General features: G+C 43.3%; 1 protein-coding gene across 14 annotated transcripts in view; it reads right to left on the bottom strand.

Annotated features, from left to right (window-relative positions):
- The window catches only part of syne1b (spectrin repeat containing, nuclear envelope 1b), an 89,596-nt gene that overhangs the window by 21,568 nt on the left and 44,409 nt on the right, over positions 1–23,619 (bottom strand). For 12 of the 14 annotated variants that reach the window (XM_037747215.1, XM_037747229.1, XM_037747222.1 and 9 more), the window contains 48 exons: positions 23,391–23,573; positions 23,148–23,291; positions 22,463–22,618; positions 21,200–21,364; positions 20,936–21,108; positions 20,657–20,810; positions 20,335–20,478; positions 19,840–20,004; positions 19,437–19,754; positions 19,043–19,198; positions 18,599–18,769; positions 18,064–18,390; positions 17,818–17,970; positions 17,467–17,634; positions 17,176–17,352; positions 16,921–17,061; positions 16,701–16,826; positions 15,909–16,085; positions 15,366–15,631; positions 12,975–15,135; positions 11,841–12,178; positions 11,607–11,751; positions 11,299–11,517; positions 10,938–11,206; positions 10,576–10,741; positions 10,311–10,466; positions 9,996–10,148; positions 9,720–9,902; positions 9,491–9,628; positions 9,105–9,290; positions 8,632–8,754; positions 8,317–8,499; positions 7,954–8,097; positions 7,009–7,197; positions 6,598–6,738; positions 6,137–6,250; positions 5,874–6,035; positions 4,878–5,072; positions 4,448–4,624; positions 3,303–3,494; positions 2,614–2,745; positions 2,066–2,166; positions 1,783–1,936; positions 1,539–1,667; positions 1,286–1,441; positions 835–1,044; positions 295–396; positions 64–183 (listed from right to left, as the gene is read on the bottom strand). In XM_037747215.1, the coding sequence (XP_037603143.1) occupies positions 64–183; positions 295–396; positions 835–1,044; positions 1,286–1,441; positions 1,539–1,667; positions 1,783–1,936; positions 2,066–2,166; positions 2,614–2,745; positions 3,303–3,494; positions 4,448–4,624; positions 4,878–5,072; positions 5,874–6,035; positions 6,137–6,250; positions 6,598–6,738; positions 7,009–7,197; positions 7,954–8,097; positions 8,317–8,499; positions 8,632–8,754; positions 9,105–9,290; positions 9,491–9,628; positions 9,720–9,902; positions 9,996–10,148; positions 10,311–10,466; positions 10,576–10,741; positions 10,938–11,206; positions 11,299–11,517; positions 11,607–11,751; positions 11,841–12,178; positions 12,975–15,135; positions 15,366–15,631; positions 15,909–16,085; positions 16,701–16,826; positions 16,921–17,061; positions 17,176–17,352; positions 17,467–17,634; positions 17,818–17,970; positions 18,064–18,390; positions 18,599–18,769; positions 19,043–19,198; positions 19,437–19,754; positions 19,840–20,004; positions 20,335–20,478; positions 20,657–20,810; positions 20,936–21,108; positions 21,200–21,364; positions 22,463–22,618; positions 23,148–23,291; positions 23,391–23,573 (10,302 nt within the window). The remainder of the gene's footprint in view (positions 1–63; positions 184–294; positions 397–834; positions 1,045–1,285; positions 1,442–1,538; positions 1,668–1,782; positions 1,937–2,065; positions 2,167–2,613; positions 2,746–3,302; positions 3,495–4,447; positions 4,625–4,877; positions 5,073–5,873; positions 6,036–6,136; positions 6,251–6,597; positions 6,739–7,008; positions 7,198–7,953; positions 8,098–8,316; positions 8,500–8,631; positions 8,755–9,104; positions 9,291–9,490; positions 9,629–9,719; positions 9,903–9,995; positions 10,149–10,310; positions 10,467–10,575; positions 10,742–10,937; positions 11,207–11,298; positions 11,518–11,606; positions 11,752–11,840; positions 12,179–12,974; positions 15,136–15,365; positions 15,632–15,908; positions 16,086–16,700; positions 16,827–16,920; positions 17,062–17,175; positions 17,353–17,466; positions 17,635–17,817; positions 17,971–18,063; positions 18,391–18,598; positions 18,770–19,042; positions 19,199–19,436; positions 19,755–19,839; positions 20,005–20,334; positions 20,479–20,656; positions 20,811–20,935; positions 21,109–21,199; positions 21,365–22,462; positions 22,619–23,147; positions 23,292–23,390; positions 23,574–23,619) is intronic. The other 2 variants (XM_037747223.1, XM_037747224.1) reach the window with 2 other exon arrangements.

Raw genomic sequence — 23,619 nt, 5'->3', positions numbered from 1 at the left:
AGCTTTTACTGCAGTTTTCAGACTGAACAACTTTCAGTGAGAGCTGTCAGTGATGTACGTTACCTGGAGTTTTAGTATTTTGTTTGTTGATATCTGATCCGCCTGTAGAGCTGCTCCTCTGCTTTTGAGCTCAGTTATCCTCTGTTCAAAGTCTTTCAGGCTCTCCTCTGCACTGGCAATAACCTAACAGAAATGACACAATCAGTTTTTCTTCTCTGCGAGCTATGATGGAAGACAAGCGGTGTGTGCACATGAGTCTGTGTGCATGCATGACTATGCTAAAGCTTGCATTACCTCCAGTTGTTTTGAGGCTGGTCTATCCATGGCTCCAGCTAAGGCCTGCAGGATCTGGCACTTGGTCTCAATTAAAGCAGTTTGGAGAAGTTGCAACTCAGTCTGTAATAGACAAAAGATAATTTATAGAACATTCATATTAAGGTTTATGAAGTTATGATATATATAATACTATACATACAGTATATGGCTATACAGACATTTTATAGATATGTTTCCAAATCTGCAGAGATGAACTTCAGCCACAACAAAGATGCTGGTCATAACCAGATGTATTGGTACAGACAGTGTCCAGGGGAGACCATGAACCTCATAGTCGTCTACAGTTTTTGGTGGACAGCCAGACACTACAGGGTAGGGGGGTGGGGGGGTCCCGTGTTTTGTGATTAAGTTCAATAAAAACGTGATGTGTCGAATAGAAAGAAACATTACCTAAATGCTCTGCAAATCTGTCCATATTAGTTTTGGTTTTACATTCATCAAGAAAAATAAAACATGAAAGTTCCTTGAAAAGCAACAAATGCTAAACATCAAGCAGACCTGGTAGGCTGTGAGCTCATGTGCTCTGGTCCTCATGTGGTCGCAGCGTTGCCCCAGAGCACAACCCAGAGCTCCTAATCTCTCTTTCAGGCAGTCGAGGTTGTCCTCTAGCAGCGATCGCTCCTCTTGTCTCAACCCTGAAGAGCCAGCGAGCAGTGCCTGGCTGTGCTTCACCTCCTCTGTGACATGCCTCACGTCGTTCTCTAAGGTCTGGAGGAAAAATCAGAAACAGATTGTAAAGAGTATTTCCACAGAGTAGATAAATTGTAACTTATTAAACCTCAGTCACATATGTACCAGGAATCAACTTCTTGTAGAGATTTAGTATTTTCAACTGAACTTTAGGATGAAAACGTAGTAATTTAATTCCTAAGTCATGAGGCTCATATGATTTGCTATTTAAAACCTTCTGCAATAATTAAAGAAGCTGAACAAATACGCCTGATTGTACCTCCTGCTTCTGTAGCTGTGTCTCTGCGTTTTCAGCCAGCAGCACTGAGCCAGAGAAGACGTTGTTCTCCACACCATCCAGCCAGGAGGAGGTGGAAGACACAGCTGTGTAGAGCTGCTGTTCCATCTGCGCCACCTGTGCCTCACCGCCACCGGGCTATGAACACACAAGAAGGTTGCAAATTTTCATTAACACATGTTGAACTCCATATTTTAAAGTTGCAGTGTAATAGATATTAAATGTACAATAATACCTGAGTGGTCATGTCCTCTATTGTTTGTCTGAAGCTATCATACAGAGTATTCAGAGAGGATTTGTCAGCCTGTCTTTCTCCTTTAAACAGCGATCCAGCTGTGGTCACACGAGAAGCTCTGGAGTATACCTGCAAAAAGTCAACAACGGTCCCCGGCTTTAAAACTTGATAACAACAAGAAGAATGTCAATACCTTTACGTCTACTACTTTATGCTAACAATAGCAACACAACAGGGTTTGTACCGGCTGTCTGTGGTCCTGCTCCAGAGTTTTCTGCAGGAGCTGTAGTTTAGTTTTGAGCTCTAGTCTCAGGCTCTCCCATTTCTGCTTCATCTGCTCTCGAGCAGCCTGAGATTCCCTCTCAACCAAAGCTGCTGGTGAAAATGGCTCTGTTGTACTGCACGGGGACAAAAACATGAATTAATTAATGCTCCATTTATAATCAGGCACAGGAATCATTACATACGTTACTATTTGATTTGAGTTATATCTGTATATATGTATGGTATAATAGTGTGTAGAATACCTGACACTGCTGGGCGAGGCCTGCTGGATGAGGATCTCCTCTCCTCTGCTCGCCACTGACTGAAGCAGCTTTTTCTGTTCTGCGAGCTGCTCCTCCAGCTCCTAAAAAGCAAACATGTAAAACAGTTAGATTGGACTTTGTATTATTTAATTTGTTAACTTAATTTAATAGCTTTAACACAGCTTCTGAAACACTGTAGTGGTGTTACAATGGTACCAAAGAATTTTTATTTTATTCTATAAAGATGGTATTATTATTGGTATTATTTAGTATAATATATATATATATATATATATATATATAAAATAGTATAATAATAACAATAGATCTTTCCAATGCAAGTGTGCAAGATTTCAATTTTAGTATCAGTAACCTGGAGCTGCCCACTGCATTGCCAAGAAGACTGAGTACTAAAATGAACTTTATGACATGTCTGTTTTATTTTGCTGCCCTTGTGAAGCACTTTGTAATGTGGGTTTTGGTCTATAAATAAAGATTATTATTATTATTTCCATTAAAATAAGGAAACAAAGTATGTGAAAATGTACCCTCTGTCTCTCCAGACTGTCCTGGTGTTGTTGGGAACGCGTAGTCCGGGCCTGGGCCAGCCAGTCCTGCACACTGGGACTCTGAGAGAGGCTGGAGTCTGACTCACTGTCCTCCTGCTCCTGTAGAGAGCCCTGCAGGACCAGACAATGCATTATAAAATATTTAAGAAACACACATCAACAAGGAAGCAGGATCATCAAACGCAGTAATTCAATTTCTATTTAGCATATTCTGTATTTTCTCTTCGGCCCAGATGTCAAGCAAACAGTGGACTCCTGCAGAAGTCCAGGTCAGTCCTCTCCCACTCATGTTAACCTGTCATTTACCTGTGTCCATCTCAACAAATGCCTGCACAGGCAGCCTGCGTTTTGGTTTGCTTGGAAAAGGTCCAAGACCACCTCTTGCAAGAGGTCTTGGACCGGTTGTTTTGGTCCACACCAGAGTACGATTAACGATTTTACAACCGCCCAAACAAAATGCACCAGAGTTCTATTACAGCAGGCTAAATGTTGGCTTGTGAAAGTGCCATAAAAAAGTTCTTAATGATGCAGTTAGAAGGAAAACTTCACATGTCATTTTGGAAAATGTTTTTACATTGTGAGCAGGGTACCCACAGAGGGGACTGAGCCTGATATCATGTGGTCGGTGTCACATGTATATCAGCATTGAAAGCAAGTCGCCACCTCACCTGGATGTTAGCCTGCTTGTCTTGTAGCATCCTCTGCAGTTCCAGCAGGCTGCCCTTCAACATGCGTAACTTCCCGGCCAGCTGCTCAGCTTCCTCTTTGGTCTCCGTCCGTCCCTCCAGCAGCAGGTTCTCACTGTGCATGGACAGCTCCGACAGGGCCAGCACCTTCTCTTCGATCTCCAGCAGCATGTTCTGCAGCAGCATGAGGAGAGAGGCCAGCTCAAACATGATATCTCAGCCCCCACAGCAGCTCCCCTCTATACACAACGGACCCTCCAGGGTCTGACTGAACCCCCCTACACCAGCAGCTTTCCCCAGCCACAGGACAGGGACAGCTCTCCCTCTGCTCTCATCCTTGGCCACCCTGTCCGGCCTCGCCTCCTGTGCAACATATTACCACTAATCCTTCACGCTCCATGCTCTCTAGCATACGTGCTCACGCGCAAATTCAAAAGCAACTCTCGTGTGCAGAACACCATCATAAGTCCAGACCGGTCAGCGATGCTCATCAGTGAATGCTGTCCCAAAGTTTGAAGATGCATTTGTTTTCTAATAGCATTGCCACTACTCTGCTATCCATAGCTTCAGCAGGTCTTTCTAAGGCAGAGAGTACCTCTCCCTCCCTCCTCGTTCTCTAGGATTCACCTACTTGGATATTCTAGCAGCTTTGCCACCAACACCAATCCGGGCAGCGGAATCTATTAATCGTCTGAAAGCCACAACCTCGGACTAGTCTGGCCTATGCTTCTAACAGGCCTCTGTCAAACAGAGACATCTGCATAATCTGCTTAAGACTAGTGCTACAGTCGCTTAGGAGCCCAGCCATCTGAATGCCCCCCTAATGCTCTAATGCTCTTGTTTACCCACTGAAAGGTTCCTGTCCCTATGGGATGATCCATACGTGAGAAAGGAAACTAAATATTGATAATATAGCATAAAACGGATGTAAATAATCCACTAGCAAATCTGCATTAGTGTGCTGACCAGACACAATGACTAGAAAACAGTCCTCCAGGACACAGTACTGCCATCCCTGACAATTTGCAATGACATATACATTATTAAGCAACCTCATATTCATAAATTAATTCCAATTAGCATGTTTGCATCCATTGCTGTGAATGAACAGCAGGGGGAGCTCTTACCTGACATTCAGCAAGCTGATCCTCCATATCTTCCTCCTCTAGAGGTTTAGGTTCCAGGATGAAGGTTACAGCGCTGCGCATCCTGGTCAACCACAGGTCAAGTTCATCTGCCTGGCTGTGATAGAGCTGTATGGCCTGTTCCTGCTGTTGACCCTCCAGACGGTCACTAATGCGCTCCTGGGGGCAGAGAATATCACATTTTACATTTCACGTCAATTTGTTAATTTAGTAATACAGAAATAAAAAAAAAAAACACTTATTTTCTCTGGCTTTCGATGTGTTTCAGATATGTCAACATTTCTCAATTTCTGCACTTTTTCCTTTTTACTGTGTAAAGCAGTTTGGTTGTTTTTAAACCTTGCTATATAAATAAACTGACTTGATTTGACTATTAGTAGTAATGCACTTTCACAATCTTCACAAATATTACCTCGAGTATCTGCTGTTTCCCTGAGGCCTTCATGTGGATGGTGGCCATCCTCTCAGCTAGCACAGCGAGGGAGGAGTGCATGGCCAGCTGGTCGGCCATGTCTGAGTCCACAGCATCGGTGGCCAGATCTTCTGTGAGGTTCGTCTGCAGCCGGTCGATTTCCTCCTGCGCACTCTGGATCTCTTCTACCAGACCCTGGAGGAAACAACATTGTTAAAGGTGATGCATGCTGCATATTTACTGACTTTATTTTGATTGTTTATGTTAATCAAAGGAATTATTATCTTTTTGATATATGTAGATACTCTGACTGGATACCAGGCCTATTCAATTACTTTTTTAGAAGGGTCAGATTTAAAAAACAGTGAAGTGCCGAGGGGCCGGACATTTACATTTCCTATCTGATCTGCAAAGCGAGGAATTTAAATGTGAAAACAACACACCTTTTTAATTTTAGTAGATTATTGTTTTAATAAACACAAAGTTGCATTTAACATTTTTTTTTTCAGTTTGACGCGCCTAAATTCCAAGATTGGGGTAAAACCTTTTAACACAATAAGTATTTCTGTGCTTAACAAGACATAACTAATGAATGGGCTAGTTAGCCTAGTTAGCCTCCTATAATAATTGAACAATATAAACATCCATACATTTTGAATGTTAAAAAGTTATTTAAATAAAAAATAGTGTGAGTCGTAATGTTGATGAACGGGAATAAACTCTTATTGGAATAAATGATTGGCCGCCAATTGAATAGGCCTGCTGTATGCTATACAATACAATACAAATTTGGATATTAGAAACAGGGCCGTAATTCCCTTTTCAATCCAGCTAACTTCAACAAACTAAATTAGTAGTGATGTACAGTTGAGACAAAGGGTTAATGCAAAACAAGGTGACAAGAGTGGCCCAAAATGTATTTTACATAGACCTGCATCATTAAGCTCTCTTTCAATCAAAACTTTTCAAAACCTTTATTGTACTGTTATGACTCACCTCGTGCGCCCTAATATGGCTATCTGGGCTTCTATCTGCCTCCAAAGGCTCACTCAGTTTGGCCTCCAGAGCCTCCATTTTCGAGGAGATGGACTGGAGTGAACCCTGGTAATGCTGCTGCTTTTCCAGAGCTTCATACAGAGACCTCTGCTTCTCGCTGATCTGTTGAAACACCAATTGGACAATGTAAAAGTGCTAAAAACATGATAACAGTCACTGAGATCAACCAGCTACCAAGCTGACGTCTTGTGTCATTCACATACCACGTTCTTTAACGTCTCCCATGAGCGCTGCAGGTCATCTAAGTTGGCCACAGACTCAAACGTCGGGTCATATAATTCTTGGATTGGAGCTCTTGTGAGTGTTCCTCTTCCCATCTAAAAAAAAAACATTCAAACAACGCCATCAGCAGTTAAGAGAAATTAGTAATGAAACTGATGGCAACCAGATAAAAATACTTCTATAAAGCCTCTAATTCATGGTTAGTCATGATGAGCTTGCGGGTGCAGGCAGAGAATAGATATGGATTATTACTCCTCTTGGTTTGTTTTTGTCTTCTTCATATATTAATTGAGAGTGATTAGTTTAATTAGAGAATTAACAGAAAAGATTACATACATACAAATTAGAGAAAGATTATTCCTTCAATAAGTATGTGCAATTTTGCTGTAAGACCAGAATGACTGAATATAAATCTATGAAGAGGAAGAGGGAAGGCAGATACCTTTGTTATAGTGGCTTCAGTGTGAGTGATGGGAGAAGGAGAGCGACAGACAGGAGGAGAAGAAACCTCACTGTTAGTGCCCTCCTCCCCAGACTCCTCAGTTACAGGAGACAGGAGGGTGTGACAGCGGCCAGCCGTCATCTGACACGCCATGCAAGAAACATTAACAGAAGAGCAGACGTGCGAGGTGGATTGGGAAGATTAATTATATGCAATGTGTTTTTTTTGCACTTTTCAAAAACACATATTTTATAATAAAAGCAGGCAAAGAGGTTTCATTAGTGAGATTAAAGGAATAAAACTCTTTAAGCTTAAGCCAGAAATAGCAGAATGAGTTTATTAAGTAGGAAATGCCATCACCAACAAAGCAAACAGCACCACTATGTTATGTGGTATATTATGTTCTCTTACCATGACGGCTTGTGCTGAAGATTTCTTGGATTTCTCCCCATCGATCTCCTGCAGCCCCTCAGGCAGTCCCTCCACATCACTCACTGTCAGCAGCATGGTGGCGTGCTTGGCTTTCACTGCCAGCATCTTACATTTAGAGTTTAGTGAGGCGATCTGCTCCTGGTAACCTTTGATCTTCTGGGCCAGTTCCTATTCAAAAATAAAAAAAATTATATTATTATTCTTTTTTATATTATTATTATTTTCACCGCTTTACCTTGCCGTGAGACAGCTATAAAGTCTATGTTTCCGACGGGGAACTGAAGCCACTATCTATACTCTCACCAAAGTAACAAGGCTCCATTGAATAAAACAATCATTTAACTCACAAAACACGGGAGTTGTTGGTCTACTGCTGCCTCGATCGGTTAGTTTGTTTGTTAGTTTTCCATCGGAAAGGGCTGTCTGACGGCAATATTCTAAATATAACGTACAGTTAAACTTAAAAATTAAATAATACACTTATTTTTTGTAAAACTTTTTTTTCTGTACACTTAAACTAAATAATAAAATAATACAAAATAAAATAAATTTAATTGAACTGATATTGATTTTTTAGGTGAGTCTTTCTATTAGGTGGCTAAAATACGTTTTGCTGCCGGCCCCGTTCACAGCAGTGCATTGCTTTGCTTCTGTGCGGTAACTCCTGTCTGCTTCCCCAAGCTGCAGGCGTGCCGATCGTCATCTACTGTAGGTAATACACTAACTATGGATAAGTACCTCATACAACCCCACTTCAAAACACCTGAACTATCCCTTTAAGTTCTTGTTTATGTGGGTTTCCTCTAATTTGATAAACACATGCAAGCATGTCACACTATACTTGTTATGCCTCTATTACACTGATGATCTCCTTCCTTCCTGTTCAGGAAAGGAGGGTTAAGTGAGTGAATGAATGTTTTGTACTTCATGGTGAAGGATCTGAGCCTGCAGCTCCTGGATGTTGTTTGTGGGGATCGGTCGGTCCTGAATGACACGGTGTGCTTCCTCTATCAGCCCCTGTAGGTCTCTCACTTCCTGTTCATACTGCTCGTACTGCACCACTGCCTCCTAGATGAAAAAATTAATTTGCGTGAGTAGACTTGACAGTACACTTCTCAAAATATGAAGAGAACAATATGAATCCTTCGGTTCAAGTAAAATCATCTTTAAGTGAGTTTACGTGGCTGCCAGCCGTGCCTTTCTACAGATACCCTGCATTGCATATTATGTCAGAATGCAGGACAATATGACTTTACTGTGCTGCAGCAACAGTGCCCCCTACTGTACCTGTAGGATGTTGCATTGCTGAATGGCGACGTGCTGCAGCTGACTGGCCTCTTGCTGCAGACGCAGCGCGGTGCGACAGATGGCAAGGTTAGGCATCACCTCCTCTGGGACCCGCAGTGCACTCTGACACAGCTGCACCGCCTGCACCTGCTGCTTGAAGCTCTCCATATCTGCCAACAGACGCTGCAGAAACAGGGAAAGTTTACATTGTGTGAAACTGTGAACAAGCTATAATGTGCAAAAAACGCATCCAAGGTGCTCTATGACAAAATTACAGGCCATATTATGGATTATTTTAATTAGTGGTGTGGTTACCTGTCTCTGAGCCAGCTGTTCTTTGAGGCTCTGGCGTGCCAACTCTGGCGAGGTCAGCGTGGCCTGGACCTGCTCCAGTGCAACATGTAGGGCCTTAACTTCATACTCCAGCGCTTCCATACTCTGAGGACATATAATACATGAGTCAATTATACAGTCCACTTATCACTATGAGCTACGAGTATTAAGAGATAAGATAAGATAATCCTTTATTAGTCCCACAGCGGGGAGTGTTACAGCAGCAAAGGGGACAGTGCAAACAACAAGAGGAATCCGTAAAAAAAATATATATATACCGGCAATAAAAAGGTAATCATTAAAAAACAAAATATAAAATAAAAAATCTAAATTAAAATAAAATTAAAATATATATATTTTTTTAATACAAATACAAATAAAAACAGGAAGAGAAGACAATTTGTAAAAGTGACAAACAAGTAATAGATAAGAATTTTTTTTTTTTTGCTCTGTACCTTATCTGCATCCTCCAAGCTCTGCAGTCGTGTCTTAATGCATTGCTGAAGCTCCTCAGTGTGTCGACTGAGTTCACACACCTGCTGGCTCAGAGACTCCACCTGTAGCACCTCAGACAGAAGCTCCACTTTCTCTGCCATCGACTCCAGGTCTCCATGGAGCTCCCGAGACTCACGAAGGACAGCCTAAAGCGCAGGGCAATAAGGCAGCGAATGAAAGGCATGTATGCTAAGCTCAAACCATGTCCATCCATTTACTTCTTTCCTTTTCTAAATAACATAGAGGAGGGTTGAGAGGCTAATAACACTTCATAAAAAGCCAAAACGTCTGTAGTTGAATATCACAATAGAACCCGTGAGGATGCCTGTCTGGAAACTCAACTCACCTGGTACATTCGTATCTGCTCCTGTAGATGAACAGAGGAGTTCCAGATGATGTTTGCCCTCACCAGACTTTTGGCTTTCTCCGACCACCTCACAATGAAGTCCAGCATCTCGTTATACTCATCTAAGTAGCAGACAGCCTGAGGAGACAAGATAAGAGAGAGGCCATTAAAGCACAACACAAATGAATAAAGTATAACATTTGCATTTGTAAAGGAGGATCTGACAAACCTTTTTGAGCCAGTTGTTCCTGCAGTCTGCCAGCCGTGTTGTGTGGTGATGCATCTCTGATAGCTTGCTGATGGCGTCACCGAGCTGTTTGGCCAGCAGGGGGTTTCTGCGACCAAACTCTTGTACGGCCGCATCCAGTTCTGAGAGGGTGCGACCACAACTGTCCAAGTCCTCAGCGAGGCTCTGAGAAAAGAAACATGTATGATTTTATAGCCTGACAACATCTCGTAGTCTCGTAACAACACATTCAGAGTAAGCTCAAATAAGGCAACCCACCTTGACCTCTTCTTTGGCGTGATCAACATCAGGAGATTTTTCCTTGAATTTTGCTGAGATTGCTTTGAGTTTCTCAGAGATGCCGTGGATTCTAGAGCTGAAGTCCTCTTTTATTTCTCTGGTTCTCTGAATTTCTCTCTCTTTAGAAAGAACCTAGAACATATTAAGACATGTCAACAAATGCCACATGACTACTTAACACACTGTAGGTGTTCCCTTGTGGAATTGACATATGCTAACAATTTAGAGAATACTAAATCTAAAGAGGGCCATCAATGTCTTATTTACGTGGAACATTTTTAAATGATACAGTACCTGATCCTCAATGGCACCCAAAGCAAGAGAGACCTCAGCCAGCTGCATGGAGATCTCAGAGGGCAGGATAGTGTAGAGGTCCAGGTACTTGCTCTGTTGCTGCTCTGCTAATTTGTCCACATTCTGACGATAATTGATCACTTCTCCATGTACAACCTATACGCAACAAATGGAGCACCCATGTAAATTTTCTCAGAAATAATAATAGAAAGGACGACTGGAAGATCAGAAAGATGATATTTCTGTTTTTAGATATGATATATACCTCAAGCTCCTGCAGCAGAGAATCAATGTCTGGTGTGGGATTGAGAAGAAGCTCCCTGGTCTCCTGAATCCAGGCTTTTACAACGCTGAGTTCCTTCTCCACTTCCTCTCTGTCCCTCAGTTCCTGAGCTGCTTGAGCCCGCTTGGTCCTGGACTGAGTCAGGAGGCTGGAGGCAAAGACAAAATGACTCTACTGAAATTCTGAATGTCAGAATATAGTTAATTTAATATAAAATTAATCTAAATATTTTAACAATTTGCTTTAATTTGAATCAAACTATTTCTTTAAAAACATCTCCATTAAAATTATACCACTGATTAAATTGTCATCTTAATAACCATGCAGGTGTGTCTTATCTCTACCTTTCCATTTGGTCTTGAACAGCTCTGATCTCCTTCAGACTGGGCAGCTCATCCTGTTCAGTTGTCGGTGAGGGTACTTCCACGTCGTGCAGCAGGCTGAGAGCATACTGGCGCAGCAGTGTGAGGGAGGAGAGCTCTCTCTCAAGGTCTTGGCTCAGCACGTCATGCTGATCCAACAGGGACTGCAGGGTGGCTTTGGAAGCCTTCTCCACGGCACTGTCAGGGAAACGGCTCTGCAGCTCATCAGAGACTGCTCTCACCTTCACCATCTGTACAAAATTATGAAAGATCAGCTGCTAGTAAAAGACTTTATTTTTTTATTATGAAATACATATTTTTTCTCCAGCTTCTGACTGTGTACCTTCTCTCTAAAAGTTCTCCAATCCTGTGCCGTGTCCTCGAGGACTCTCTCTCGTCCTCGAGCCACGCTTCGTAGTCGCGTCCAGCGCTGCCACACGGTGGTCATGGAGCGACTGATGGTGGCCTTGCTGGCATCGCTCCCCACCAGCTCCAGCTGGGCTGCTTGCTCCTCTAAACCACTCAGCTTCTCTTGGAAGCCATTCACCAGTGAGACGAGGGACTGGAAAACGAAGAGACAATTAATAAACTAAGTGCACAGGATTCACAAATTGTTTTTGTATGGAAAATGCCTGTTTTGACCTCTCATACCCGGTGATTGCATAGCTTATCTTCGGCCTCTTGGTTTGTGGCTGCCTTTGCAGTGGAAAATTCAGTCAGCTTCTTTTCAGCCTCATTCATGAGCTCAATGACAGTCTGCCGTGCCTCCTGGTAGGACTTCCACTGAGCCACACAGCTAAGAAAAACAAAATTGGATATAATGCCATATTAACAAACTTTCTGTATCGTCACAGTGTGTTACACCATCACTCTTGTTCTCACTACCTTTGAAGGACATCCTGGTGACACTGGAGCTGATCTCGGACCTCCACACCTCTCTGCTTGGCCGACTCCACGCTCAAACGGAGCTGCTCTTTAGCTGTGGGGTTGACCTGGTTCTCCAGCTGAGGCAGCAGAGTCTGCAGCTCCTCCAGGTGGATGAGGAACTCCTGCTCCGTGGCCATGATGTCGCCCTGCTGCCGGAGACACTCCTCGTAGTTCTCCACGTCCACGCCCAGGCTGGCCTGCTGCAGGAAAGACACAGCATCCTCCAGCCATTCACAGGCCGACTGCATCCTGAAGTGGTACTTCTGGCACGACCCCAGGGCTTCCTCCAGAGTAATCTTTACACAAAAGAAATGAAGAAAAAAAAAATATTTTTAATATTTAAGTATAGAAATAAAGATTCTGTTGTGTTTTGTTTGTTTTTTCCATTATTATAATATTTTTATTGTAATTATTAAAAAAGAAAAAAATATTTTTTCTGTATGTATTTATACTGTATTTGTGTGTGTATTTATTTATTTACTTTATTTTATTTAATGTTTCCTTTTATTATAGGTTAGGTTTATTTTCATTATCACAATTTTACTTGAATATATATTTAAGTTAATGTATCATTATTATGTTTATAATTACCCTTTTTTTCTACAAGTACATTTGCGTATATCTGTACGCTTATGTGTATTTTTCTTTTATTTAAAATGAATCTTTTCATGCACAAATGAAAATGTTTATGTACCTAACACAAAATACAGATTTATTTCTCCCCCCCTTATTATTCAATTTTTATAGTATTTATTTTAAAACATTTTTCATTATTATTTTCTATATGTATTTATACTGTATGTGTGTATTTATAATTTATTTTTTCATGCACAAGGGGAAATGTTTATGTACCTAACATATTGCAACTTGAGCATCATTCACTTTTCAATAAAACGAAAACAAAAAAGGAAAAGATTTTGCCATGAATGCAATTATTTTGATTCTCCACACCATTTGACAAATCAAATACTGTACTGTATATACATAGGCATTAAGGCAACTATAACAAACAGCACTACAGATAAATCATTTCACTAAAATGAATGTATGATTACCATGTGTGATAGAATATTGAATGTAATATTGTCCCACCTGTTTGGAGCTCAGTGCTTTCTGAACGTCTGCCTGCAGCTTTGCCATCTCTTCCAGGCTCGTATCTACGTGGGCTGGGACGAGCTCATTGGCGCTGATATACTCCTGTTTCTCTCTGCTACTAAGAGCAGCCACTATTCTCAGTCTCGACTGTACTTCCTCCTGCATGATTTGCTGCTTTCTGATCTCCTCTTGCACCTTCTCCACCCTCACATCAACAATCACAGCACAGCCCAGGTCGTCCCTGACCTGCTGCAGCCAGTCCAGGGTCCTTTTCATCTCCGTCTCAAAGTCTTTACTTTGGACAAACCTGTTCTCACACTCTTCAATCAAATCCCCTACTGCGGCCTGCAAAGACCGCAACTCGTCTTGCCACAGCACCACTTGCTCCTTGGAGGCATCTTGGGCTGCTTGCTCCACGCGGGGCGCAAGAGTGTCCATCTGCTCCATGAGCCTTGACAAGTGAGAGTTGGCGCTCTGGAGACTCCCCGCCAGAGTGTGGTAGTTCTTCAGCCTCTCCTCCGCCGACTGCGTCTCTGCATTCACTTTCACCAGCTGCTCTTTTGTGGCCTTTAACTCAGAGTCAACCTGCATCGCCATCGCTTTTTGGTCCTCAAACGACTCCAGGGTTTCATCCAGATGCTCCACTTTCTGTTCAACCAACCTCTTCAGGCCGTTGTACAAGCTCACAAGTTGGGTCATTTCCTCTGGGCGCCACGGTTGACCAGTGCTACGAAATCCCTCTTTCTTCTGGTTCAGTTCGCTCACAGCTAGACCGAGGTTGCTCAGGTCTACCTGGATTGTTTTGTAATCACTCTGCAAGCTGACAACCTCTTCTGTTTGCAGCCCTACAGGCTGTGTGCCCAGATTATTGAACTGTTCCTCCAGCTCTTTCAGGGCTTTATGGGTGACATCTATGAAAGAGGTGTACTCGTTCCTCGTGAGAATGGCCTGCTGGATTTTCTCCTGCTTTTCTTTGGCTAGTGCTAATATGCTATTATATTGCTGGGGGAGTGTGTTGAGTTTTTCATCCAAATAGCAGTGATCTACTTCATTCAGGCTGGGCAATATTTCCTGGCCAGCTCTTTGTACAATTAGGAGAAGATTCTCATAGTCAATTGCCTGCTCGACTATGTGTTGATACTTCAGTAGCTGCGCTTGCAGTTCAGCATCTCCAACCATCAGATTGATTTCTGGGAAGGTGACAATATCAGCTTGTTTTATCCATAGGCATATTTTCTCTAAATCAGTCTTAAAATACTTTCTAGAAACAAGTACTTTCTCAAGCTCCTGAAGTTTCTGGCCACATCTGTGTAACGTTTTGTCAAAGATGTTTTGTAACTCCTGCAGCTTAGTGAGAATCTCGTTCCTTTCCTCCTCGCTGGCGTCCCTCATCAGGTCCCTCCCCTGAGACCACAGGGAGGTCAGCTCGCTCTGATAGGCTTTCAGGCTGCTTTGGATGTTCCTACATGTTCTGACCTGCTTGGCCAGGTCATCAGGTAACAGAGCAATGTACTCCTCAGCCTGAGCCTTCTTCTCATTCTGCTGGACCCAGGAAATAGACTGACCCACAGCCATCAGGAACTGTGTTCTCTCTGTGAACGCTTTGCTGAGGTGTTTCCTTCGCTGCACAACCTTCACGCTCAGATTTTCCACCTCATATTGAGTGTCGACAATAAGCTGTTGGAGCCGTTGCCGTTCGCTGAGGCCCAGCCGGGCCAGCACCCTGTCGGAGTCGGCCATGGCCTGTCCCAGCAGGAGCTGCTTTGCTTCCAGCTCGCTGCAGATGCTCAGGTGGTCAAACAGGAAGCTCTGAGCCAGCTCTGGAGGAGGACTCATTTTCATGGCCTCAGACAGGGCAGGCTGCTGCTCCTCTGCCCAGTCCCGAGCCTCTCTCAGACGGGCCTCCACTTGGCCCATATCTTCCAGGGTCATCACCGAGTCCTGGATTTTCTTCTCAATTAGGTTTTGCATCTGAGACCATCGCTGCTCAAAGTGGCTGATCTGCTCTTTTACCAGCTCCTTGTCATCCAAGTTCAAATGTTGGATGACTTTTTGCTTCTGTTCCTTGAGGTCCTCCAGAGTGCCTTTTTGTTCTTCCAGAGTTACTGCGAGCTTCCGTAACGCCTCCAAATGCTGAGAGGAACTTTCAGCATCCGTTCTGTAACACAACAAAAAATAGGAAGGAATTACACAAGTGTTGTGTGGAAGATATGACAATGACTACATTTACATGCACACTAGTATTCCACTAAAGCTATGACAAAGAAATTGACAATAAACAGCCTAAAACAAAACGTATTGGCTTTCATCCTGTCAGGAGATTAATAAAATCATAACACAGCAGTATGTGATGATTAATTTTGATGTATACTTGATGTACAAACACACCTGGCCAGATTGTCCCACTCTTTGGACACCTGCTCAAACAGCGCCTCCACTGCAGTGATGCAGTCATGGTATTCTTTAGACCTCTGCAGGTCCTCCTCTCTCTGGCTCTGCAGCTTGTTGGCCTGGTGACAGAGCTCCAGCCAGGAGTGGCCCAGACGGTCAAGCTCTGCATGTTCTGGAGAGTCCTTGCCACAAGTCAATCTGCTCACAGTCTCTGTCATCTTGGTCAGCATACTCTGCTTAGACTGCAGCTGCTGGCTGCATTCCTGTGAGGACAAGCAATATACTGGATGTTAAACCTAAATACATCCAAACAGTAAGCAGAGCTCTTTTTAATCCTACATACACCAAGCCAAAATGTAGGACATTACATAATAATAACAACAAAATCACCAACATAATCATGTTTATAAAAAAGCACATGTAGACATACAGTATATCTTAATCTTAATAAGCATGAAAAAGAAGTTTAATGAGGAGGATGATTAAGATTCCCTTTGTGTGCCTTGTCGAGGGATCAATGGCTCTGATCCTGTTCCCTACCTTGGCTTGTGACAGCATGTTTTGAGCTATCTTCGTCTCCAGCTCTGCGGGCCTTCTGGAGAGGCTGAGGAGCTGCTGCTCCATGTCCTGGAACAGGCCGGTCAGATCCTGCTTCTGTTCCTTGATCTCCCTCCAGCCCTCCGAGAGCTCCTGTGCACTGGACATCCTCTCCTCTATCTGCAAAAACATATTTATACCTTCCTACAGTCAATATTCGCAGATTTGTATATTATGAAATAGCCCACTTTCTATACCACTGATCATATATTTTCACTATAATCACACAAAAGCACCACTTTAAATCTTGTGTTTCTCAGAGATGTGCTCATAAGTGTCTTGAAAATAAGTAATTTAGCATGAAAAAAGCGTAAAAAACGATTATTCAACTAAACAAATCTTAGTCGACTAAGACCAAAACGACCAATTAGTCAACTAATCGACCAAGAGGGGGCAGCCCTGTGCATATTTATATACACAGAACAGTTGCAATGACACTGCATTTCACACTGCTTGTAAATTATTGACTGAACGATGAATGAATATTTGAAGGGTAATATGTACTGGCCATAGTATGTCTTATATCCAGCACTCATTGGACTGTGTGCCAGCATACAGTATTTCATGAAACTTTGTAATGTGTCAACATAGCACCAAAAAAATGTCCTGTTTTCTTTTTCATTTAATTACAATCAGTGTTTATGAGTCGGTAATATGATGCAAAAATCATCCTCGATTCATAAAACTTGTCTTTTATGTTGTACAATGATGAAGAAGGAAGTAACAATTACTGACCAAGAGTTTGACCTGCTGGACCTGAGCTGCTGTCACTCTCACAGCATCATCCGACAGGTCACACACAGAACACACCAGGTCCAGGTAGGTGCTGGCCTGCTCCTGAAGGGCCCTGTAGTGCTTCACCTGTGTGTGCAAAAGTAATTCATTATAATAAATTATAGAACTTATCACCATCATCGCTTTCCAAGAGTAGGCAACATTGCACTGTGCCAGCTACCTGCTTCAGTGCTTCCTGCAGACCAGATGGTCCCTGGTCATTGAGCTCTTCCTGCACAGTGGAGAGCCACGTTTGGCTCTGCTGGAGAGTGTCCTGATGATTAACGTGTTTCTGCAGCTCCCGGTCCAGACTCTGGTACACCTGTTGAACAAGGTGAGGTAAGACCGGCTTAACTAACTTTATAGCAGAAAATGTTTTCTGAAAATGATCAAATGGAGAGGTTTCTCTATCTCTTTGAAGTATTATATTCCTCACCCGTTGGGCCGTGCTGCAAATAGCAGAGTAGCTATCTCTGGCTCCCTGTTGGTGAGCCTGGACTTGTTGACTGATCTTAGCTTGAACTTGGTCCGTACAGCTGGCTACGAGACCTTCTCCTTTCTGCTTCAAGCTGGTGAGACGCTCTTCAAAACTGGCAATCTCCTCCATTATTGCCTGAAAAAGAACAGTAAGGCGTTTCAAAATACAGATTACAAAGTAATCCATGTTATAATGTAAACTGCACACCTAATATTACAGTATAAAAGTGATTGTTTTTTTGTAGGTCACCTTGTGTCGGGCAAGTTGCTGAGTGGCCATCTCCATACCGCTGGTCTGCATGGAGTCTGAGGTGACCAGTCTACTAGACATCTGTAAGAGCCACTTCTCAACCTCTTGCAATTCACTGTTGTAATCCTCATGCTCCTTCACCCACTCTACAAGGTTCTGGACCTGAGTCTGAAACACAACACAGAGCCAATCTCAGAGATTCATGCAGCCTTATGACATGTAATCATTAAATAAAAAAAGCCTGTCTCCTTTTACACACTACAAGAAACATCAACACTGAATAAAATCTGTGGTTCTGGACTTAATTCAGATTTCTCATGTGAGCCACCATATGACATGTGGAGCCCATACCTTAGCTGCTATGCAGAGATCTTGGTAGTCGGCCTGCAGCTTTTTCATGTTGTCACTTATAGTGGGGTCGTGGACTGTGTCGAGCAGGGCCTCTCCTTTCTCAAAGACACATTTCACCGCCGATTCATGAGACTGCACTGTCTGCTGGATGGTCTGCATAATGAAAAGAGAGCAAAATATTGCAGATAAAAATCATTTTGTTTATTTTTTAACTGTATTTCCATGAGAAAGAAAAGACTAAATTACCTTGTACTTCGCTAGCTGAGCCTTCTTCTGGTAGAGTTCAGCTTTAGGCTCCACACTTGATGCCAAAAGGTTCTTGGTCTCCATCACCCACTGGGCCTGGGACTTGTATTTATCCATGAAGTCTTTAGAGAGTGAGATACATTTCTCCAGGGAGCTGTGCTCTGTTCGCAGAGCTTCCATCAGCTCCTTTAGTTGGAAGAGGCGGCTGTCCACCTCCTCCTTCAGCTGCTCAGCGTCAGGCTCCTCCAAGAACGCCATGGCTCGCTCTGTCTTCTCCCTCATTGTCTTCAGGTAAGAGTGACCCTGCTCCATGTCTCCCTGGAGAGCCTGGATGGTACAGGAGATGAAGGTGTTATTCAGTTTTAATAAGGTTTTTGAGTCTGACAGTAATGCTGGCATTTACACTGATAATATACAAGAGTCAGCAGGCTAGAGTAGTTGTGTACACTTGTGTTGGAGGTGAAATGCTGTGAATGGTCTTCACAGAGCAGTCGATAATAAACAGAAGGCATGTGCTCCATGTTAGAGAGTGTACCTCTAGTTTTTTCATCTTTCTCTCCATAGCAAAGCGGTCCACTACATCAACGCTGATAGCCACAGTGTTGAAGTTATTCTGAGCGGCACTGAGCCAGTCTGAGAAGGTGTTGAAGACACACTGTGCCTCTTCAATGCAAGACACCTCCTCCTGGAGGTGTTTGATCGTCTCCTGCAATATAAAGGAAGACGAAACAACAACGTTAACACTTAGCTTAGCAAAACTGATGACATCTTTACAATTATCTGTCAACAACAAAGATTTTAAACAGGATTTCTGGGTGGTTTACCGGTTAAAGAGACCATTTCAAAGGTCTCAACCAATGCATATCTATTAACAAGCATGTATTGAAGTATATATGTATGTGTATTATATTTAGGTATATATAACATTCACAACTATGTATTACTGTGATACTGTGTGCTGTGTTCAAAAAGATGTTACCAGTAAATGCAGAAGCAGGACGTGGTAGCGGGCTGTGATCTGGGTGGCTCTGGAGCTGATCCGGCTGCTAATATGGGTTTCATCCAGAACCTGCTGAGCCAAGAGACTGAGGCCCTCCATCTCCTCTTGATAAACCAGCACTTCCTCCTGCCAGCTCTGACCAAACAAGGACCATTACAGATGTCTGATCAATAATCATTAGACTGAAATCCTAAAAACAACATTGCTTCCAATGCAAATTAACTTGTTAGAAGACTCTTCTTTTCATTCTGATGGGACTGAAATGACCTGAGCTGATTTAAAATGCAGTATTGTCACAGCAACTGAATTGAAAACAATATGCAGATTTGTACAACAGTGCAAAACATTCAGCTTCTGTGCATGTGACACTGACCTTTATTAGCTGGAGCTGAGCGTCTTTGGTGGCGCGGTCAGACCGCCGGTTGCTGCGTAGTTGTGCTTTGGTCTCCATGCCCTTTAGCCAGCTGTCAAGGCGCTGAAACTTCTGCTCCATCTGCCGGAGTTTGGCCAGAGCGCTGTTGAGCTGAGCCCGGGTTTCGGCCAGCCTGCCCTGGTACAACCTCCACTCCTGCTGCAGGGTCTCCAGGGCTCGGTCTTCGATCTGAGGCAGGCCCCAGGGAATGACCAGCTCTCGACTGACCAGCAGGGTGTTGAGAAGAGCCTGGCCCTCTGTGCAGTGCAGCTGCAGTTCCTGTAGTTACACAGATGTGGTTGAGCACTCTCAGCTCGCTAAACTTTTAGACAATAATATTAGGGGTGAATAGAACTTTTCAGACCTGTAGTTTTTGCAGAGTCTCCTCCAGCATATCAACATCACCCTCCAGTTGTGTGTAGCAGCCAAGCTTCTCTTGTTCTTGTTCCAGCCAGTCCTCAAACGCTTGGAGGCCCCGCTGATACTCCTGGTGGGCTTTCACCAGCTCCTCTGCTTTGCCTACCGCCCTCTGAGGACACAATGAAGATAAAGATTCAGAGCCATGAGAGCTAATTGATTCTAACTTTTATTTGACAACATCTTTGTTGATATGTGGTCTTTGTTTTGAAATTTTTACACTCACACTCAAACTGTTTTCAGGAGTGTGATGCTATTTTCCTTTAGAAAGCCCATTCTAAACTAACGAAAACACAACGATTCTTAGTTTCAGCTGATTATACACTAATGAAAACATGAATATTATATTCCATTTCTGCTAATAGATCCCCCAAAATGTCACGCACTGTTCCTTTAAAATAAGATTCACTGTTTGACACTGTGCCCGTTCTGCTTTCATTACCATGGCATTGTCTTTGATGGTGTTATAGCGCTCTTGCAGATCTTGGAGCTCCAGTTGAGTGACATAGTTCTCAGCAATACTGGCGCTCTTTGCAGTGATGGTGTCCAGCAGGGTGCTGTGGCTGAGCACTTCCTCATGCAGCAACTGAAACAGCAGATATACACAATAAATCAACTGAGCATTTTTCAAGTTTATACCTGTTGCAGTTAAATGGCTCATTTGATTAAAAACGCTGCACTGCTCACTTTGACGACTTGTAAAATCTAACTAAATAATTTATACACCTTAATAGAATGCAGTATGTGTGAGAAGATTGCAGTACCTTGGCTTTGCTCAGATTAGCAGTTTTGTCTCTCATCTCTGGGCACAGTTTATCAGTGGGGTCAAGACTCTCCTCCACACGCTCCACCCATGCCACAAACTGGCGTACATCCTCCTGGTAACTGGTCCACTGAGACAGGGAACCCTCCAGCTGACTGTCGGTTTTAAAAGAGTACAACAAAGTCAGATAGTGGTGTAGTAGTTGTAGCAATAGCAGCAATACAAGACTTGGCAAAAATAGTAGCAGGAGCACAGAGCCGCTGTGTGGTGGAGAACTAACCTTTTGCATTGGATGGAAGCGGAGAGCAGAGCATCCCAGGAATCCTTCAGGTCCTGTATTTGATTTTGGAGGACAGGCACTCCCTCAGCTGAGGTGTTTCTCTGAACTGACTCTCCTCTCGTGATCAGCATCTTCAGCTGGATCTCCTTCTCCTGCCGAGCAGTCAGCAAGGCCTGGGGCAACAATAACACATTTAACACACTCCTATAATGGGTATTCACAGTGTTAACTCTAATTCTGGAAACCACCTGTGAATTTTTATACCTCTAGCTTGATCATCCTGCTGTCGAGAACATTTTTGTCAGCGGTGGGGACGCAGTAAGTCTGCAACATGTGGCTGGTGTCAGCCACCCAGTTCTGCAGCTCTTTCAGTCCTTGGGAGAAAAGCTGGTGCTCAGTGGCTATTCGATCAATCCGTGATGTCTTCTCCTGCAGATCCACATAACACGACACAACCAGGAAATTACCACTCAAGGTTTTAGAAATTGAATCCACAGCAGGCTCAACCTGATAATTGCACATGCAGAGTCTTTGATGACTAATAAATATTTAGTACAAAAAGACATAAAGGAAATTATAGTAGATTTATAGTAACAAAAGAAAGAAATTAGTGTTTAATCATGGTGAGTTAGTACCTTCACTGTTTATCACTGTAAAATAATGTTAAAGGGATAGCTTGGGTGTTTTGAAATGGGGTTGTATGAGGTACTTATCCATAGTCAGTGTATTAACTACAGTAGATGACGGTCAGCATGCCCCCAGTTTGGAGAAACAGACAGGAGTACTAGCACAGGAGCAATACAATGTGCTGCTGTGGACGGGGGCAGCAGCAAAACATATCACATATCAAAACATAGCCACCTAAAAGAAAGGCCCACCTAAAGAAATCTATCAGTTTAAGTATACACTATATTTAGAATATTTTGACCGCTTTACCTCGCTGTCAGACAGCCTTTTTCTTCTCCTTTCCGATGAGGAACAGAGGCCGTTGTATCCATCTATGCTCTCACCAAAGCCACCAGACTCCATTGAACAAAACTGTAATTTTACCTCGCAAGACATAGGAGTAGCAGCGACCCCCGTGTTCTGCGAGAACCATTTTCAATGGAGTCTGGTGGCTTTGGCGAAAGCATGGGTAACGGCTTCAGTTCCCCATCGGAAACCTAGAATATATAGCTGTCTGACGGTAAGGTAAACTGGTGAAAATATTCTAAATATAATGTTCACTTTAACTGATAAACTTTCTTTTATGTGTCTAAAATACGTTTTGCTGTCAGCCCCGTACACAGCACTGCTTTGGTTCTGTGTGGTAGCTCCTGTCTGTTTCTCCAAACTGGGGGCATGCTGACCGTCATCTACTATAGGTAATACACATGGATAAGTACCTCATACAAATCCATTTCAAAACACCCGAGCTATCCCTTTAAGCCAGAGCTCGATCCAGTCTAGTGCCTCTGTCTCCTCTCCAGCTCTACCCCCCCCAACAAAAGCCCCAGTGCACAAGCAGATTGGTAGGCATTACTGTACCTTGGTCAGGTTGGTTAAAGCTAGGTACTGAGCAGAGAGCTGCGAGACACGGTGCACAAAACCCTTGCCGGCCGCGTGTTCATCCCACAGCAGCTGGGCCTTCTCTTTCAGCTTGTTCAGCTGAATCTTGTGAGAGGCTAACTCCTCAAGCACAGACTGGAAGAGCACAAGCAGGTTATCAAAGAGGCATGCGAGCTGACACACAGGTATAAGAAATTCAGACACAGACTGAGGGGTTAGAGATGGCAACATTGCAAAAAGAAAAGAGAATGAGACATTTGGCGGATGTAACTGTTGGTAAAGCTCCTGGTGGTCATGACGCGCAATCAAAGCCTCTGGAAATAGCTGGTTTTACACAATTAATACATTCTAAAAGCAATTATTTTATAAATGAAGCAAGTATTATTTCACATGATAGACGCTGTTAAGAGGACATGTGAGAGTAGCAAAGCAGAAAGATGGAAGTAATCCAAAAAGTAAGCAACTGGCAGTTAGTACAAGCTGTTGGCAATGCTTCCTAAAATCATAATAGCAATGCTAAAACACTGCAATAGAGCTGGAATGGTGAGTTTCTGCAAATGACAGGAATAGTCATGTTGGCACTCAAAGCGCTGAGTGGTTGCTGCACTTGAACATGAGAGGTCTTGAACATGAGGGGTGTTCCACGCTCAGCGGACATTAGTACCTGCAGCTTGTTTAGCTCCAGTTTCTTGGCTGTGAGATCATGAAGCCTCGTGCAGCTCTCGTGAACGGCCAGCTCCGTGGCATTCAGGCACTCCTGAAGAGGCTCGGCACTCGCCTCGAAATCTTTCATCTGGGACAAGACGTTCTGAAACACACAAGACGGATATGAAGAGACTATTGAGATGTTTCCTTGACTTAAAATAAACGGTTCCCGATTGGTGAGAGGGGACATTTAGGTGCTTACTTGTAGATTTGTCTCTCTGTTGTGCAGGTTGGTCATCATGTTTTTCCAGTCCTCTCTGGCAGTGTTCATTTTAGCTCGAACTGCATCAACTTTGTCTTTAGCTGCGGTGCTACAGACGAGCTCACCGTTCACAACCACAGCATTGAGCTTTGACTGACCTTGATCTCTATCACTTAGAAACTCCTGAGGAGAGAAGCAGAGATGAGATGATTAACTCCAGCGTGTGATG

Source organism: Sebastes umbrosus, chromosome 16 (genome assembly GCF_015220745.1).
Source record: "Sebastes umbrosus isolate fSebUmb1 chromosome 16, fSebUmb1.pri, whole genome shotgun sequence".
Lineage (NCBI taxonomy): Eukaryota > Metazoa > Chordata > Actinopteri > Perciformes > Sebastidae > Sebastes > Sebastes umbrosus.
The sequence above is the reverse complement of the archived record's forward strand: the minus strand, read 5'-3'. Positions and strand labels throughout refer to the sequence as shown.